A 16,384-nucleotide genomic window follows, 5' to 3' on the forward strand; every position below is an offset into this window, starting at 1 on the left:
AACATTATAACTTTCAACACACTCAAATGCTGTTTAGTATGATAGTGTAACATTAGACCAAATGAAACAGCGCTGCGTTACCTTATAAGTGTAATTCGTCAAATAAACTGACCTGTATGAGTAGTAATTCAGCACTTGCGTTCGTTAGAATTAAATGTCCTTATTCCTTTATATCCGTGGGACTCGCATGTGGCGCTGATATCTGTCTCTTATTAGCAATCGCGCAACACGTATTAGCAATACTTAAAAGTATTGAATATACTAATCTCTCTTTTTTCTTATAAAACAATATCTAAAAAAAAAACTATCAATAACTATTGAATCAATAACTAAACAATCTGTAACTACTGTTGTTATCCAAGAACATACAGTTCTTTAAACTTTAGAATAACAAAATGAATTGTAGTTAATACATTTAATATATAATACTCTTAAGTTCTGTTAATTAAAAAAAGTTTTAAAAATAAGAATAAACAGGAGATATTTTAGCCTATATTGTAGCCTTTAGCCTTTAGCCTTTGAATATTGTGTTGGACAACAGGGGGCCTTTGAGTCAAAAAGGCTGAGAACCGCTGGAAAGCATGATCTTCAACAGTACTGACTCAAACTGACTCAAAATTAACTGTCCAGAAACTGCCCTCATTCTTAAAAACCATAAATATAGAAATTCTGTCATGATTTAATCATCTTCATCTTGTTCCAAAACTGTATGAGTTTATTTCTTCTGTGGAAGAAAGAAGTGTTTCACCACTTGATGTCCAATGTAAAAACTACTCGAAGTACTGCAGTATTACTACAATGCCATCAAAGTACCACCTACAAAAAACATGTTGTCCAAAATGAATAAGAGGAATATTAACTTTTGACAAACCAGCTATAAATCCTGTGTGGCTGAATAAAGTGCTTATACTAATGTAGAAAAGCGGGAAGTTGATGGAGGGGGGTCAGGGGTGCTGCATCCTGCTGATCTGAGACCTGATGCTGAAATTGGGCTGAGTGGCTGCTGGAGCTTACATGAAAGGGGCTATGTCCAAAAGCTGAAATATGTATTTCAAGGTAGGAATACATCAAGGCAGTCTGAATCCAATGTTAGCTTCACTTCCTGTCTCCTGAGAAACCTTCATCTGATCGATATTTAAAGGCAGCATAGATGTATCCTTTACTGCCTTTGATACCCCACGTGATAGTTGATGGTCAGTTTCTGTGCAAATGAATGTTTTTGACCAACTTTTCCCCACTTTTGATGTTATTTATAGCGAGAAATTACTATTGTAGCAACTAAATATTTGCTTGGTTATCACTCTATTCTGTTGCTTTATTAGATCAAAACCGCTACGCTGCCTCAGAAGTCTGTCCGAAATCAGTTTTGTGAGCCACCTTCGTTCGCAAACACTACCTGCGAAGTAATTGTCTGAAAAGGCAGCGGGGCAACAAGTCAACTGAGTTGAGATCTGCTCTTCATCACACTTCTTCCTCAAGTTAACAAGCTCCGCTCTGCTGGGTTATATGTGTGAGTGTTAACACAAAGACAAACAAACTATGATTTAACACTATGCAACACATTGTCACAAGACTCAAGATATTCTCCCACCTTTTAATCAGCAAACACAAACAAGCACATACATGCACATACATCCACTCACCCTCTCCAGATTCTCATTAGCACTCCCGCACACGCACATGCACACACACACACAAAGCAGATTATATCTGACAGTGACAGAACAGAAGATGTAGAAGACAACATAGGAAACACAGTGACAGTCATTCACATCACTTCCTGTAGAGTAGGAACTCTACACATTAAAAACTTTTTTAAAAATTATATTTTTTAGAAAGTTAAAGATTCCGGAATCAATTTAAGGTCTACAGCATCTGTTGTTTACAAGAAAAACAAAAATAAGTTAAAAGAAAAAAGAAAAAAAAACGTAGAAAAACTGTTTAAAGTAAATGAGAGCCAGCATTTAAGAGCATTCAGCGGTCAAAATATGTTGTTTCAAAAAGGAACAGTAAAAATTTACATAACAGAAAAAAAACTATTTGAAATAAATGCTGTTCATTTGAATTTATCAAAATGTATCAAATAATCACAAAAAAATATGGTTTCAGGAAATATATTAAGCAGAAAACTGATTTAAAATTGAAAATAATCAAAAAAGTTACTTAAGCACCAAATCAGCGTATTAGAAAGACTTCTGAAAGATTACTAGAGTAATGATGCTGAAAAGTCAGCTTTGACATCACAGGAATTTAAAATATATTAAAACAGAAAACAGTAATTTGAAATTTCAATATTTCCCAATATTACTGTTTTACTGTATTTTTGATCAAATAAATGTGGCCTTAGTGAATATAAGCCTTTAAAAATATCTTACCATGCCCAAATTTTTAAACGGTAGTGTTATTTATGCATTATACATATATATATATATATATATATATATATATATATATATATATATATATATATATATATATATATATATATATATATATATATATATATATATGTTTTTTTTACTGAAATGATTTTCAGTGGTAATTGATGCCATGCCACAGCAGCGTCCACAAAGCTTAGGTTGTATTGAAACCACCAGAACATGTAATTAATGCTTCAGACATGTTTGGCAAACTCATGCTTCCCAGAAAATAAACAAGCTCAGAGTTTACTGTGTCCTGAGTGTACACATATAACACCGTTCTATAGAAGTGTTTTTACTGTATGTGTGTAGGAAAAAAGGTGTCTATACACTTACGTCCTCTGTAGAAGGAGACAATAATCCACCATAACAGGAACCATGTCCTGGAGAGAATAGGAGTGATCGGGTTTAAAGGAAAAGAAGAAAAGAGAGAGACAGAGACAGAGAGACAGAGACAGAGACAGAGACAGAGAGAGAGAGAGAGAGAGAGAGAGAGAGAGAGAGAGAGAGAGAGAGAGAGAGAGAGAGAGAGAGAGAGAGAGAGAGAGAGAGAATTCATGAATTCAGATGCATACTGTAATAAACTGTATACATAAATATATTTACTTCAGGGTTGCCAAAGTGAACTAGAGAATGAGAAAGAAATCTGTCTCCTACACTTAATCTAACATGGAACTAGGGCTGGGCGGTATGATATATACACACACACATTAATGTTATAAAGAAACATGCATATATGAGAAATTAAAGAGCGGGATGTGCATGATTTTAAAAGTTTTATTATGCACAATAAGTTTAGAAAAAAGTACTCAATGCGGTGCTCACGCTGACTGAGACATACCCGAAACAAAAGCACAGAAAGCTGCCTCTCTCAGACCGAATGTGATCCTGATTGTGCTTGAACAGCCAAATACAAACAATTATGTCAAAATGTCCATCGTTTGGAGATTTCACGTCAACACAGTTGGTTATGTCTTAAGTGAATGCAAACAACTGGATGTGTGTCAGTATAGTAGACCTGTGCATTCGGTCTTAAAGTGACAGCAGCCTATACCTGCGGCCGCCTGTCCTTTAGGTAACAAAAGACAAAAAGTAAAACTCTCACTGCTCTTGACTGAATAACTTTAGCATCTTTAATAAGAATCAATTTATATTTAATTCATACAGTGAGTATTATGTGTTTTAGTGTTTTATTTTTACATTCAATTATTACATTTCTGCAAGTGGTGCTCAGTGCAGAGCCAAATGATGTCCAGCTCCCCGTCTCTGGACATAATGGCTGGAGTTTTGTTTAGCGATAGTGTTAGAAGGGATAGGGTGTGGTAGGACCGTCTAGTTCCACCCATTACGTCCAACGTAATTATTGGGTTTCATAATATAAATATTTTTGACATAGTATGTTTGAATACAGCTGACTCATTTACCTAATTTGACTAACTAAGACTGGTCTTAATTGTCTATCAAATAAATCAATAAATGTATTTTTATAGAGCACATTCATACAGAACCGAGGTTGACCAAAGTGCTTTTCAGTGAATAAAAGAATCACAATGAATTAAAGGGAACAAGATAAAAACAAAATAAAACAAACAAACAAACAATAGGCAATCAACAATATATAAGAGACCCAAAATTACATACATAGGGAAAGTTAAAAGTCAGGGAGAATAAATAGGTCTTAAGATATGATTTAAAAGCAGTGATAGATTAGGCATGCCTAATATAATGAGGAAGGCTATTCCAAAGTTTCAGTCCAGCGGTAGAGAAAGCACAATCACCACAATTTTTTACGTTTAACTCTAGGGGGAGTGAGTAGGTGGTCACAAGTTCTTAAGGTTCAAAGAAATGAAATGTGGTCATATTTGCGCTTCCCTTTGAGCAGTCTAGCAGCTGTGTTTTGTACCAGCTGCAGATGAGAAATGGAATCCTAAGCAGCGCCATAATACAGTGAATTACAGTAGTCAAGCCGAGATGGTACATCGAAATTGCTTGCGGATAAAAAGGGCTCAAATTTACTAAGGCGGCGAAGTTGATAAAAACATGACTTGACAACAGCAGCAATCTGTTTGTCAAACTTTAAACTGCAGTCAAATTGGATGCGCAAATTCCTTGCACACTGTGTATTATATAGGGTGAGAAAGCGGAGGTCAGAATCAAAAGCACTGTTTTCCTTAGTGCCAAATACGATTTCAGATTTCTTTTAGTTAAGTTTTTTTTGTTTTTGTTTTTTTATAGCTTGAAAGCCATTACTTAAGTTCACTCAAGCAATGTAACAATGGCTGAAGAGAGTGTTTATTGTTATGCTGTAAGGGAAGATAGATTTAGGTGTTGTAGACAAATAGATGAAAAGACTCAACATACTGTATTTATCAAAAATAGCCCGGGGGGAGCATATACGGTGAAAACAACCAAGAGACATGTTGGAAGATGAGAGATGCCCCAGGCAAACAGTAAACCACCTATTTAGACAAATAAGAGGGAAACCACTGTAATACAGTACAACAAAGTCCAACAAAAGACTAAGCGTGACAGAAGATAGAAATACCAATGGTGGTGAGTCTGCTTTTAGCTACTATGCCAGCCGCAGCTGGAACCAGCTTCCAGAAGAGATCAGATGTGCTCCTACAGTAGTCACAGTCAAATCCAGAATCGAAACACTTCTGTTTAGCTGTGCATTTACTGAATGAGCACTGTGCCACTGTGCATCCGACTGTTTGTACTGTATTCTACTTTCTTTTGTATTCTTAACGGTTTTAATTATTCTTATTTATTTTGATTATTTTAATTTCGTCTATGTAAAGCACTTTGAATTACCATTGTGTATGAAATGTGTTATATAAATAAACTTGCCTTGCCTAGAAGTATGTCGTGACTCGTGATCAAACAAATTGAATGCAGCATTTGGATCTAAAAGGACTATAGCCATGGATTTACCAGAATCAGTCATGAGAAAGATAGCATACAATCGGCTCTTTTAAGAGTCTCAAATGACATGTAAAGCTTTACAAACCTGATTTAAAAACGTGATTGATAGAATTATCTGATAAGACAGACAGTACAACTTTCTCCATGATCTTTGAAATAAAAGGCAGGTATGAAATTGGCCGAAAACAGGAAAGAGATGTAGGTTTTTTTAAGATATGATTATACCACAGCAGACAGGAAAGGTGGCGGTATGTAAGCATTTATTGAATACTGATAACAGACCAGGAGAAACTGCATCCATAATTTGTTTGAGGGAACGCAGAGGAATAATACCCTGTGTGCATATTGTGGGCTTAAGGTGTTAAAAAAAATGTCTTTACAGGGACTTAAATTAAGTGGCTCAAACACAAACCATGTAGAGGAACATAAAGGAGATTAATTTTGAGGTTCAAACCAATGACGCTTACCATAATTGTCTCATAATTGTCTTATCATAATTGTTTTTATGCATTAACATTTGGACTGGGCAATATGGCTAAACAAAAATGTTTACAGACACAATATACACATTGATAATTATGTATTTTCTCTAAAATAGCTTAAAATAACTATAAGCCATTAATAGTCTAATAGCCATTATTGCCAAGTAGATTTAAATGTAAATGCAAGAAGTAAAACAGTACAACTAAAAATCATGGCATGTTTTTTTATTATATATCTGTGAACTTTATGCCTCTATTTTTGCCTTCGTTTTTAAGGAGAGACAAGAAATGGTAAAAGAGAAGAGAGGGAAATGTGATAGGGAAAAGACCTCAAGCTAGAACTCGAACTCAAACTGAGTTTGTCAGAGGGCTGACTTATAATAAATAACCAGCGATATTTATTTATATTTTTACAAAAAACATTTTAATATATGATGCAACAGGTAATCTGTGAACTGAATTAGTGTTTTGAACCAAAGCTTGTGCAATTTGTCAGAAGTTTAAGTCAGAGATGTAATAAAAATATATATCTGTCTTAAAGGCATAGATCACCCAAAAATGTTCTAGTTTTTTTCCAAAAACCAAAATTCTGTCATCGTTTACTCATTTTTGGGTGAAGTATCCATTTAACACTCATGAACGCAAGTCAGGAGTCAGTGAAGGATTGTGAAGCAACTCTAATAACATGTTCTGTTGTCCGAATAAAACATCCACATTAAAATAATTATTTTACATTTCTTCATTTTATATCAGCAACATACAATTGTGAATATATTGTGAATATCCTAATTTCTAAAGAATCATAGTCCAATGACCATGGGTGAAGTAATTAAATGTGCATATTCCTTTTACAGTAAAAAAGTGTGTCTAACAGACAGGCAGTTAGAGCAGCATAACATTACACATTGCCCTAGATACACAGAGCTAAATCTGCCATTTGGCTATGGTGAGTGCCTTATTTTTGTGATGACAGAGTGCTTCTTAATGGCAAAAAGAAATCTGAGAACGAGCGAGACCCAGAGGCAGAGGAGAGATGACATTAGTGAGCCATTATTGTATGTGGTTTCCGCATTATGAGATGCAGTTTAAAAATGGATGCCGCAGGCCAAAAATCGGACATAAAGGAGATTGCATCGCTCTATGAGTCTGCTCTTCTCTTTCTCACCTCTCTAAAAAAGATTCTATTATGCTGAAAAACTCTTCAGCTCAGTCTAACTCTCTCATTAAATAATATCAAAATTGTTAAATAACAAGATATGGAAAAATATTTTGTCTAAACCTAATGATTCCCTAAAATATTCCCCACCATTTTAGAGTGCTTCTCTGGGTGACCCATTACCTGGAAGTGCTGCTCCATCACTTGGATTTTCCCTTGCTCTGGACACTTTTTCAGAGAGCGATCCACATACTGTAACAACATTTCCACCATCTGTGAAGAGAGAAAAGCAGGAGAATTTGCTATTTGTTTTTGCTCAAAAAATAAATGGAGAATAGTTTTTATATACCTAGTATGAGAAGTTCATTTAGCCATCATAACTATCATTTACAGCACTACAGATAGATAACTTGATTCTGAAATCGAGTCTCAAAAGAAAAAAAAAAAGTTCTTACTATAATAGAGGCAGGATTCCGGTGGAGTTTGAGAGTAGAGTTAATTCTTGGATTTATGGATAAGTTTAAAGTTATATATTATACTACAGGGTCAAGATTGAAACATATTTATTTAAAATAAGTATCAGGTATTAGATATGTTTATTTGTATGAACCTTTATAGTGCTAAAAAATTTCACATATATGTAAACTAAAAGGCGTGATTTAAGGTACAACATGAACATTAGCACTTTGGCTAATGCCAGACGAGAAAATTAAATAAATACGCAGAATTCTGAACTGAAATAAGTTTATTATCCATTTTAGGTTTTACCCATTTTTTTAGGCATTACCCATTAGCAAACTAAAGTAAACCAGAGGGTGCTGCAAAATGTCTTTTGGCTAAGTATGCCGACACTGGATACAGCAACAGAGCCCCATACTACCACACTTCCCCCTCCATGTATGATGTCACACAGTGAGGACTTATTTTACTTGGGGCCTAAAAACCCCAGCATGAAGAACTGAAGAGTGAAGACTGGCCATAAGACCTCCTAACTGTCTTCAGAACATCTCTAGTGGTACTTTATGGCCTAGACAAGCCTCTTTTTCTTATTCAGGCCCTGTTTACACTAGTGTGTAGGGCTGGGACAATAAATCGATGCATCGTGAATCGAGAAAATTATTCTGGATCGATTCTGAGATTTTCCGAATGCATCACAATTCTCTCTCGAATCAATTCTGAGCTTAGATTTTAACAGCAGATGGCACTGCATGCTTTAGATACAGCCATACTCTGCTTGCCTCCAATGCCTTGCGCATACCACTTGAACCTTTAAAAAAAAAATCATTCCTAAAGTTCAAACAGGTTGAAGCGAATTACAAGGGTGTTTGCAGTGGGCGGTTTACATTAATCTCACGTCATAAAAGCTTTGAGGTGCAAGTACATTCTCAGACTCAGTCGAACGCACGAGCGCTCTTCTTAGTGAGCATTTGAGCACGCGGTTAAAAACTATCCTATAACGCCATCTGCGGTTAAAAAACTAACCTCAGAATCGATTCCGAGAGAATGGCGATGCATTCGGAAAATATTGGAATTGATCCATGAATCGCGTTGCATTGATTCATTGTTCCAGCCCTACACTAGTAGTGTGTTTTTGTTTAAAAACGCATAACTTGTGCTATGGATACGCCTGGAGTCTACACACTACTACGGAGTTTTCGACCCTCGACAACGGAGACTTTTGGAAACACTGCTGACCCTGTTTTAGTTTGAAAACTCAGATTTGTAAACAAAGCAAAATGGAGACTTTTGAAAATGAAGGCACGGCAGCCCACATTACACTACCAGAATACTCTGGTCTGTTACGCTGCCTGTCCACTAGCGCAGAGCAGAGCGAGCGTTTTCAAACTACTCCCATGGAGGTTGAGCTTCACACTCGCGGGCTTCCATAGGAATTTATTGAACGCTCGCTCTGCTCTGCTCCAGTGGACACGCACCGTAACAGACCAGAGCCATCTCTCTCAACAGCTCTATACCAGTCAAGCCTCGATGACCGTGTAAACAATAACATGGAGACAAAACGGCAAGCTTTGCTGGCTTTGTTGTCCTTTTTAGCAGCCACTGTGCAGTTAAACTCTGCATAGGCTAATACTGCAGCTGCCTACATGCGCAAGAGGCAAGTTATTATTGGAGCAATCGACAACAGTCGGCAATTGTTTACACTACGCGCATGCCCAGTGTGCAGGAATGGTCGTGTGAAATGAGTTTTTGGTCTTGTAATGTGGACGGAGATCTTTTCTGAAACGCAGTGGAAACGCTAGTATGGACGAGGATCGTTTTCATTTTCAGTTTCAATTTTTAGCTCATCGTTGTCGTGTAAATGTACCCGTGTCATTGTTGTTGTTATTTTGTTCGTTTTTTTAATTTTTAACACCATTCCAGCTTCTATGGCTATGTTCATGGTGAGACCCAGATTTCAGATGTCATTGTATTAACTCCAAGAGTCTTACCTTGTCCGCAACCACACCTTTTCTCTTAGCAGGGTCTGCAAATAGACCTGTAACATAAACGCATCACATTAGGATTTTGTGATATAATTGGAGCATTCAAATCTGTTTAAACCCTAAATCAAACATCTTTCTTTCTTTTTTTCTTTTGGTGGGAGACTTTTTTTTCAAAATCTTTTATGGTCTTGGAAAATTAAAGACTGAGAGGCTCAAAACTCCAAGCATTTTCACAGAAATAAATAATTTTAAAAAACTAATAAATCAATAGAAACACATTTTAGAGTGGATGTTTACAGAAGGACTGACCCAACACAGCTTTGGCGGTGCCCTCGTGGAAGGACCAGGCCAGAGACAGAGCCTCCATGAACTTCTCCTGCTTCAACAGATGGTCCACACGCTGCAAGACATCAGAAAGACCCTCATCACTATCAGATTCACTAATGCTTATCTGATATCAGTGATGTGTTATAAAATAATGCCTTACCTCTCGCCAGTTCCTCAGGGTCATGATATGCACAGACTATAAAAAAACAGTGATTAATTAACCAATCTAATACAGGGTTCAACAGTAAGAGTACCCTAATGACCTGTGGCAGTGTAAGAGTTTTAAGCCAAATGACAGAACTGTCATTTTACGAGTTGGATTTTTATATCTTGCAAACTTAAACATTTGTTTTTCTGTATTAAATTAAACATTGTTATTTCAAATTGTGCTGATATAAATACATCAAATTTTCAATAGGGTTGATATAAGAATGGTGAAATTTTAGACGAGTGATGCTTTTAAAAAAACTTTTAAAATAATAAATATATACTGCTGTGGCAAGCAGGACGGGGCCGAGATCCATGGGAACGGAGCGAGGCCGGTGGCGCAAGTGTTAACCAGTCACCAGCGCGCCACACTGGTCTCGAGTCCCACGGAGGAGCTCTGGAAGGATAAAAGGAGGAGTGACGACAGAGCAAGATGAGAGAGGACTAGGCCTGGACTTTATGTTGTTTTGTTTTAGTTTATGAGGCAGTCGCCCGTGAGGGGCTGCCGCTTTACTTTCGTTTTGTTGTTGTGTTTATTTTGTGATTAAAATTGTGTTCAAATGTGCCGGTTGCCACCTCCTCCTCCTTCCCTTATCAACAAACTTTGTTAACTTTGCTTTCTTAAGAAATTTACTTTTATTCAGCAGGATGCATTAACTTAATCAAAAGTGATAGTAAATACAAAAGAGAAAAAAAGAAAAAGCACCAATTCCAGCATATTTGAATGGTTTCTGAAGGATTATGTGACAATGAAGATTGGAGTAATGATGCTGAAAATTCAGCTTGACAGGAGTAAACTACATTTTCAATATATTACAATTATTTTAAATTGTAATATTTGAAAATATCACCATTTTACTATCTTGAACGTCATAAATGCAGCCTTGGTGAGCATGAGACTTTTTCAAAAACTTTTGATTGGTATTATGAGAATACTAATAATAATAAATGAGAACACTAGAATATTATACTTTTATTCACATATGCTGCTAAAATATTTTACTAGTGAAATAATGAAAATTTGACTAGTGAAAATTTTGGCAATGCAAGTAAAAACCAGAACAAGCTGGAGAAAAAAATATCTGAGCCCAGTGAGGTACATATATTAAATGTATTGGCAGAGCATAAAATTAGAATCATTCATAAAACTGAGGTGTTTATTCAAGCACTGGCTGAACTATTAAATAAGCAGCACTTGGGTGAAGTGATACAGGGCACAAGAATTAATGTGACCTCCCAAAGCTGGCCCACTTCCATGTCTAATGGATAACCCACGGGCAATTTGAATGCAATCCTTCTTCCTCATTCTCCCTCCAGCTGCCCCTCTTTCCCTTCCATTTCTCTTCTCTTCCCTTCCCTCGCTCTGGCTGCAGGTAACAGGAAGTTCAGCAAGGACATTGCAGAGAGCAGAACTCGATGAATATTCAGGGTATTAGCATAATAGCACTTGAGTGTGCCAGAGTTCATTCAGAGGAGTCAGACAAACTTACAGCCGAACACAAGCCACACAGCATGTGCTACCAGTCTCAGAGTTCACAAGATACCCTTGCAAATCTCATGTATCAATTACACAACATTTACAAATGTAAAACAAACAAAAAAAAAAGATTATTTGTTGGATAGTTCTGATGTAGACCTTAAAAAAGTAATAAAGCTAAATCTTCATAACCAATATCTATACATGACAAGTTCCAGTGTCTTTGGCAAGGCAAATCTTGAGGATCAAGCTAAGCAGGGACAACACATGGAGTGACATGGCGACTGGCATAATCCCTCATAATCTAGTTCAGATCAAAACATTTAATTAGTTTAATATGTACATCAAATCAGCTTTTTAAAGACGGAATTTCCACTAGCCAGTTTTTCAAATGATTTGCCCAACACTTTTCTCAGCCAGTTTTTCACATGGGGAAAAACATCCCACACACTGTTAAAAATCGTTTTCTCATTGGCTAAATGTTTTGTCCATCAAAAATGTATCACAAAGGCTGGTGGTATACAGAGAAAATGATCTTAAGACATCACACCGCTTGTATATTATGAGTATAACTATCGCCTTGTTTTTATTTAGAGGCCGGCTAATTTTGTTTGTAAGAGTCTAATTTACAACATCATATACACAGTTAAACGGTGTGCGGAATGTATCATTTCTTGGAGAAAAATGACAGGATAAACCTTTCAAGGACAATTTTCCAAAGTTCTGTGGATTGGATTTATATGGGTGTTATGGATTTCATTTCATTTGTGCTCTCAACACAAATAGCTATATTACTGTTGCTGAAGCATCTATATCATAAAACAAAGACTGGATATCAACGTTAAGATCTTTCAAATTATTTGTATTTTGGAAACTTTAACAACATTTTTGGATAGCAGTCTATTACATTAACTGACATAACCGGGAATTGGAAAGAAGTCACCTCTCTTCAGACCAAACAGACAGGCCAAACCAGATCATTATATTTTTAAATGGTAACCGTTTAATAATAAAATTACATTGATAATTTTTAATGAAACAAAAGATCAAAACATATTCCAAATTTCAGATGAGTTACAACCCCTTTCTGTTCTCCTGTCCCCACAGGCTCTTATGATGGAAAGAAAAGTCACATGCTGACTGCTGTGACTGTGCGAGATTCCGCATCCTTATTCTTGCAATTTTGTCAAATTAGATACAGATTCAGAGCTAAGTGCATGCATTTGTTTAATGATGTAGCTGCCCACAGCAGAGTGTACTCTTATTTTTTAAACATTATTAACTAGCTTTTCATTTGGTTATAAGTGGTTTCTATTTGGAAAGGAGGACAAAGAACACTGCAGCTAAAACATTAAAATTGATATAGTTCCGTTCAGAAACTAAGCAAAACGACAAGCATTTATTTCAATTGCATCAATGAGGGATTGTACATTTATTTAACCAAATATTTCAGAAATATTGATTGACCACATATCTAATTGTATTGGTGGAGACAATGGACTCTATGCATTGCTCCTTCTGTATTTAGCCTCAGTAGCCACCGCAACATCTGTTGCAACACAGTGTATCGAAATTGAGAAATTTCAGCACAAAATTAAACTGAGGACAACAGAATAAAACAATACTGATACAATCCACCTTTACGGTAAAGGCATTTAAAGTTTCTGGAATGCATACTAAAATGCTATGTTTTAAAATAGTGTTAAAATGTTTTGTTTTTCAGTAATTCTATATTGAGTTGTGATTGCTAGTTATTAGCAATATGACAGAGGGAGTTTGCTAGTAACTATGGGAAAATACTAATTGCGTAGAACTGAAATTTTGACAGAAATACGTAGGCAGTAGGCCATTCTTATGTGCTTGTGTTCAGTGTTATCATGAGTGGCTTTACCTTTGTTCCCAGATACATAATCTGCCCTGCATTGCTGCAAACAGACTGGTAACATGTCTTCTCTCCAACTAGTGCCTGAAGATGTACATAGCAATAGTGATTTAATGTCTTCACCACTATATACAAACAACAAAAACTCATTTGTCTCTATATGCCTGACACAGAGAAACTATAGAAAGAAGCTTCACATCTCATAAATTGGGTTCTTCATGCGTTTCTGAACCTAATGACCAATGAATCTTGAATCTCTGCTCTCACAACCGGGGCTATTGTATTGTAACCGGGCCTAAAGTATATTGTGTATCAGATGTAAATTGTATACTGCTGGGCTCAAATTAACCTTCATGTCTACATGAATAGTTCAATGCCAGAATAAAGCAGTAGGATTATGGAAGTAAAAAATGTCATTCATTTCCTCCTTAGAAATATATGAGGGTCTAAAGAGAAATCTCCCTTGATCCAACAATTAAAGTTGTTACCATGGAAATGAGAAATTCAGCAAAGAGTGCACTACCATGCAACTTCCATGTAGCAACGTGAATGACATAGCAGAATTATAATTGAAATTTCGCAACAAACCTAAATAATTTGATATGTTTTACTTGACTATGACTGAGTATATTGTACAGTTGTTTTTGATCAGTGCTATTATATATATACTATTATAGTATTTAGTAATATTTTGAATTAACTTTTTTTTTGTAATTTTTATTTTATATGATGTTGTCTTTTTATTCGTTTTTTTTAAAATATATTTAGCTTTCATTTGTTTTATTTCAGTTTTAATAATTGTATTGCTAATTTACTGCAAACGGGTTATGTTTTTTTTATTTTAGCTTTACTTCAAATGACAAAAATTATTTATAATGGTTTTTAATGCAGTTTTTGATCCAATGACATCAAAGGGAGCATTTGCTGTTGCACATTATAACATGCACCAGACCAAATGGTGAAAACTTACCAGTGCTTGGCTGACATTTCCACCAGTAGCGAGGGATTTAAAATGGCTGCTGTTGTATACCAGCTGCAACTCAGCCATGTCCACTGTTTCCAGCTCCTCCTGACTGGGCCGATCCACCACTCGCAGCTTCTCTGTGCTGTCCATTAACACAAGCGTTCGGGGGTTTATCCACTGCCAATAGACAAGAGAACATGAAACTGCACATTGCCATAAAAGTAATCAAACTCAAAAGAATGTTAATGAGGGTCTGACTCACGCTCAGATTGATGAGGTCACAGTTGAGTTGGAGTTGTCTCTGTTTGATGACATGGATGGTGCCAGACTCATCTTTTTTAACCTGTGCACCAAAACAATAGATTGGGTTTATTATTGTATGACCTTTATTAAAAGTGAAGTATGCCACTCGTTTGCCACGGTTCGGACTAAGGGGTCAAGGTTTGATTGGGTATCATGGTCCAGTTAGTCCAGGCTGTAAGATGTTGTAGCTATACCATCTGGTTCCAAAAGCATTGTTCACCATAGATGCCCAAGTATGCATTTATTGGGCTTTTTTGTTAGTTACTTAGTTGTTTTTACTTATTTTATATTCAATATTATTTATTTATTAATCCATTGTATTTTGCTATTCTGTTTTTTTATTTTATTTTATTAAATGGCTATTGTTAGATAGTGCTAAAACTCAAAAGTTTTTGCAAGCAACATATGTATTACTGATTTTAATTTTTAGCAAATGTTAAACTAGTGCCCGGAGTTTCTGTGGCTCCAGAGTGATTGTCCACAAGAAGTGATTAGCAGTAGGGCTGCACAATTAGAGGGAAAAAAATCAAGTTGCATTTTTTCTGACAGATATTGTGATTGCCATTTAAAATTAAATTTAAACAAATAGGCTACAGGTTTGCTATGCATTGTCGTCTGTCGCTGTGGCTTCTCACATGTAAAAGAACATAGTGCCTCTCTCCACACTAAAACACACAGCGCATATATTGAATTAAATCACAGCCTTTGCAGTTTGATAATCTCACCAAGTCATATTGAGATTTCAGTTTTAATTTGATTAATAGTGCACCCCTAATTTAAGGATCAGGTAATTTGGTCCTAAAAATTCTTGCGTGCCAATCAGCAAAAATGTATCCGTAAATATACACTGATGAGCCAGAACATTATGACCAGTCACAGGTGAAGCGAATACCATTGATCATCTCCTAACAAAGCCACATATTAGGGTCTGGGTAGATTATATGGTAAAGAAAAAATCAGTTCTCCCAATCATTGTGTTGGATGCAGGAGAAATGGGCAGGAATAAAGATCTGAGCAACTTTGACCAGGGCCAAAATGTTATGGCAAGGTGACTGTGTCAGAGAATCTTTGAAACGCATCACACTCTGCTGCGAATGGGACTGTGTAGCCACAGACCAATCAGAGCGCCTATGATGACCCCTGTCCAACGCCGAAAGCGCCTACAATGGGCAAGCGAGCATCGGAACTGGACCTTGAAGCAGTAGAAGAAGGTCATCTGGTCTGATGAGTCACATTTTCTTTGACATCATGTGGACAGATGTGTACATGTGTGCCATTTACCTAGTGAAGTGATGGCACCAGGGTGCACTTCATGTGGAAGATGACAAGCAGGTGCAGGGAATGTGATGCTCTGGGCAATGTTCTGCTGGGAAACACTGGGTCCGGCCATTTATGCGGACGTACATTTGACATAACACCTACCTAAACATTAGTTCAAACCAGGTACACCCCTCATGTTTCCCTGGAGGAAGTGACCTTTTTAGCAGGATAATGCACCCTGCCACACTACACACATTGTTCAGGAATGGTTTGAGGAGCATGATGAAGAGTTCAATGTGTTGCCCTGGCCTCCACATCTGTGGGATGTGCTGGATCAACAAGTTTGATCCACCTCGCAACCTACAGGACTCGAAGGATCTGCTGCTAACGTCTTGATGCCAGATACCACAGGACACTTTCAGAGGTCTTTTAGAGTCCATGCCTCGACAGCTCGGCGCTGTTTTGGCAGCACACAGAGGAACAACAGCATATTACGCAGGTGGTCATGATGTTTTGGCTCATCATTGTGTAGTTTTCTCC

At 36.6% G+C, this 16,384-nt stretch overlaps 1 protein-coding gene across 1 annotated transcript in view; it reads right to left on the reverse strand.

Annotated features, from left to right (window-relative positions):
* Nucleotides 1-16,384, reverse strand: part of vps8 (VPS8 subunit of CORVET complex) — a 138,627-nt gene that overhangs the window by 109,413 nt on the left and 12,830 nt on the right. The window contains exons 13-20 of the mRNA XM_077246890.1: nucleotides 14,544-14,624; nucleotides 14,288-14,458; nucleotides 13,327-13,401; nucleotides 9,912-9,947; nucleotides 9,734-9,824; nucleotides 9,431-9,477; nucleotides 7,167-7,256; nucleotides 2,757-2,803 (exon numbers count right to left, since the gene is read on the reverse strand). Coding sequence (XP_077103005.1) covers nucleotides 2,757-2,803; nucleotides 7,167-7,256; nucleotides 9,431-9,477; nucleotides 9,734-9,824; nucleotides 9,912-9,947; nucleotides 13,327-13,401; nucleotides 14,288-14,458; nucleotides 14,544-14,624 — 638 coding nt within the window. The remainder of the gene's footprint in view (nucleotides 1-2,756; nucleotides 2,804-7,166; nucleotides 7,257-9,430; nucleotides 9,478-9,733; nucleotides 9,825-9,911; nucleotides 9,948-13,326; nucleotides 13,402-14,287; nucleotides 14,459-14,543; nucleotides 14,625-16,384) is intronic.

The sequence above is a fragment of the Siphateles boraxobius genome, unplaced genomic scaffold (assembly GCF_051911475.1).
Source record: "Siphateles boraxobius isolate OS27281-9 unplaced genomic scaffold, OSU_SipBor_1 29, whole genome shotgun sequence".
NCBI lineage: Eukaryota > Metazoa > Chordata > Actinopteri > Cypriniformes > Leuciscidae > Siphateles > Siphateles boraxobius.